This window comes from Arachis duranensis, chromosome 8 (genome assembly GCF_000817695.3).
Source record: "Arachis duranensis cultivar V14167 chromosome 8, aradu.V14167.gnm2.J7QH, whole genome shotgun sequence".
NCBI lineage: Eukaryota > Viridiplantae > Streptophyta > Magnoliopsida > Fabales > Fabaceae > Arachis > Arachis duranensis.
Genome location: NC_029779.3, coordinates 31,016,044 through 31,019,868, shown reverse-complemented (window position 1 = coordinate 31,019,868; position 3,825 = coordinate 31,016,044). Strand labels below are relative to the sequence as shown.

Below are 3,825 nucleotides of genomic sequence, written 5' to 3'. Positions count from 1 at the left end.
AAAAATAAAATAATTATATATATAAATTTTATTTTAATATAAATATTATTATATAATTTTTTATTAAGATTTCTGGCATCTAAAAAAATTTTTCAAGCTCCGCCCCTGTTTAGCCAGAGGAGCGGCAAGTTAAAATTAACATGAGTTGTCCTTAAAATTTCTCTAGTTGTTTCAATATAATTCTGTTTGTAACCGTATCCCAAAACATTGTAACAGGGTTTCAAATACACTTGCTGGATCCATTAAGGAGAATGAAATAGAAATATGGAACATGAATCTAGACGAGGAGACCTAGAACCTTATTCTAAAAGGCAATCTTCAAGAGTAATATATGTGTAATAAATTACTGTTAACTTTATATGAAATAAGATTGTTTCAAAGACTCAAATTAATAAATATGTCGTGTTGTTATGGGTACCCACCAAGGCCACCATGTTTGGTGTGTCGACTGTCGACTCACATACTCACCTTCGAAAAGAAAAAACACACGAGGGAGAAAATAAAAAAGTCAAATATGATACTAAGAAATAATATATACACGTATTATTACTACTATTACCAATACGGAATAATATATACACGTATTTCATATCATTGGAGTGTAGCGCTAGCTTCCCCTGCATTCTAGAATAATAAAATGGCAAGCATCAAACAAGTAATTAATATAAAGAAAATAATATAGAAAATATTGAGTGTTCAACGTTTGTTTATTCAAGTACAATAAAGCAACGTTTTGAGACTTGCACAATAATTATTTATAAAAAAAAAGTAAAGAAGTGGTTGATTATTTTTTTCACTTAAAATATTTAATTAGAAAAAAATGAAATGATTTTTCAAAACAATTATTTAGAGAATAAAGTAGTCTTAGTTGATCATTTAAGTTATTGATGGTAATACCAAAATAACTTAGATTTATGTTTTTTTTATAGTTATCATGAAATTACTAATCTTAAAAGTTTAAGTCGATAACAGAGTTAATATAAATGATTATATTTTTAACATTCTTCTCCAAATAAAAATTTTTTCTGAGTTTGTTTGATTTTTATATAGGCCTTCTTTTAATAGTTTTATGTGTTTAAATATTTTGTTAATTTGTTAAAAAAAACTAATATGTGTATATATAAGAGGTGTTGGGGTTTGAGTAATAACTCCCTAACCTAACTTGATGGCAAGGCATTGATTTGATTATTAGAGAGATGGTATGGTAGTGCTATTGCTCTCATCTCATGCAGCCCTGAGCAGTGACCACTGCACAGAGAGAAGAGTAGGGACCAACCCCCTCCATTTTTCTATCTTTTATTTACCAATCACACACAGACAACTAAACAGAGAAACAAGTCCCCTGCATTCATACATTATATACCTTTGATTTCAAGTAGAAAAATTGTCATCTCTCTTTCTTTCTTTGTCTCTACATACACTGATGCATGTCCTTCTTGCTCCTTAACAACTTCCTTCTTCACACAAATTAAGGCTTTGTTTTATTTCTTTTAATAATGGAGTTTGAGCTTGAGAACCCCTTTGATGAGAACTACCATAACCTTCCCTTTGAAGCTGTCTCCTCCCTCTTCCACATTGAATCTGAACACATCCCTCCCTCCAATTACTTCCACACTCTCAAGGCCACTGATTTTGATATCTCTCTTAGAACACATCTCATTTCCTTCATATCACAGGTAACCAACCACTAATTCATCACTTTATTACTCTCTTTTCTCTCTTCTTTCTTTGAAACAATTGCTTCCTTATGTTCTGTTTCAGTTGTCCTGCACCTTTGATCCGGTTCTGCCTTACCTTGCTACCAACTATCTAGATCGCTATCTTGCCAACCAACCCATATTGGTAACCACACACTAAATTATTTAATTACTATTATATATCTTTTTCTATTAAAAAACAATGGCATTGGCCTCACTTAGTAGTTAAATTACTACTCTTATGTATATGAACAATATTTTAACTAACATTAGACTATGTATTTGTGGACATATAGCAACCAAAGCCATGGACCAACAAGCTTCTTGCAATCTCTTGCTTCTCTCTAGCTGCTAAGATGTTAAAGATAGAGTATTCTCCCACTGATGTTCAGGTAAATAGTTACTAATTATGAAAACCAAAGAGTAGTGAGATTAGTTACATTGCATTGTGTTACATACTAGGTTCTTGTGAACAATCATGGTGATGGTGGTGTCATATTTGAGGCACAAACAATACAAAGAATGGAGGCTATTGTGTTGGGGACACTACAATGGCGCATGCGTTCCATAACACCATTCTCATTCATCCCTTTCTTCATCAACTTGTTGGGCATCAATGACCCTTCATTCAACCAGGTACTCAAAGATAGGGCCTCCCAGATCATATTGAAGTCACAAACAGGTACAAAATCATATAATTAACTTAATCAATTATTGTTTAAACAATTACTGAATGAATGAATGTTTTTGTGTGTGATTGGCAGAGATAAAGGTTTTAGAATTCAAGCCATCTGTAATTGCAGCATCAGCTCTACTGTCTGCTTCACATGAGTTGTTTCCCTTTCAGTATCCATGCTTCTTTCGAGCAATATCTGATTCTTCATATGTAAATAAAGTACATTCTCTACTACTTAATGCTCCTTTTTCTTTTAGTTTCTCTATGTTCTTTTTTTTATTATTATTATTAATGGAATCACCCGGGGTTAATATCAGTGGAGTAAAAAGAATGTTTCTTTGCTTTCTTTTATAAAAGTTTCTGTTTGTTCACTTAAATGAATTGCAAGTAAAAAATTTTAAAGTCAAATTTTTTTTTTCTGACTCGTCAATCAATAATAATGTGGCATGAGACATAACATGTTGTGTGTGATTAGTTTAGAATCAAATGTAACATTAAATGGTATGATACTGTTGAATTTACTGAAAATGCAGGAGAGCATGTTGCAGTGCTATAATGTGATACAGGAAATGGGTAGAGAGGAGTACGAATCATCTGTGTTGAATGTGAATTCAAGTTCAGACACACCGGTTAATGTATTGGATGAACATTTTCTGAGCTTGGAAGAAAGTGAAAAAACCAACATTGCTCCCACCACACACAATAAGGACCTCAAAAGAAGATCAAAGTTCACTGCTTATGGTAACAACAACAACAACAACCACTCCCTCCATTCTCACCATCAATGCTAGCTGAGAAATTATAACACAACAAGAAGATAACATCATCACTTATTAATTAATCCTCCTCTTTCTGGTCCATTCTGAGAGTGATTAATTAATGTCTTTAAGGACAAGATATATAATAGGGTGAGATATTGAGAGAGCAATGTACTGATCCATGAGTAAATAGTTTGATGGACAGAATCACTGTAACGTGATCTTGGTACGGCCCTTCATTTAAATCTCTGCTGCTTCAAACAAAAAGGAGAGCTATGGGAAGATAAGATATCTAAGTTTCTTTTTTTTTCTTTTTTTTTTTCTTTGGGTTTTCTTGGAGACCAAACAAAAAGACAAAACATAACTTTGAATTGTAGGGGTTGAATTTTTGTGTGTCTGTTTTGTAGTTAAGTGTGGTGGTGGTTCTGTCTATTTGCTTCTGGTAAAGGAATAAATAAATAATATACAGTATCATAGTGAAGGAACAAAATAAAAATGTATATGCAGTAGTACCTTAATTAATTAATACTATATAGTATTACTATTTATGTTATTCCTACTTGCCTATAAAAATATTGTTATTTTGAGAGACCAAAACCGTTATTAATTAATTAATTATGCAGGTGATTAACAAGAGATTAGGACCGTTTCATTTATGAGAATTAGGTGTTAGTGATAACTTGGATGGTCCCGG

General features: G+C 32.2%; 1 protein-coding gene across 1 annotated transcript; it reads left to right on the top strand.

The window, feature by feature from the left end:
* Positions 1-1,168: 1,168 nt before the first annotated feature.
* LOC107462085 (putative cyclin-D6-1) lies at positions 1,169-3,561 on the top strand. Its single transcript, XM_016080652.3, has 6 exons — positions 1,169-1,676; positions 1,762-1,842; positions 1,994-2,089; positions 2,160-2,379; positions 2,462-2,592; positions 2,907-3,561. The coding sequence occupies exons 1-6, from the start codon at positions 1,497-1,499 to the stop codon at positions 3,162-3,164; spliced, it is 966 nt and encodes a 321-aa protein (XP_015936138.1). The 5' UTR covers positions 1,169-1,496; the 3' UTR covers positions 3,165-3,561.
* Positions 3,562-3,825: the final 264 nt, after the last annotated feature.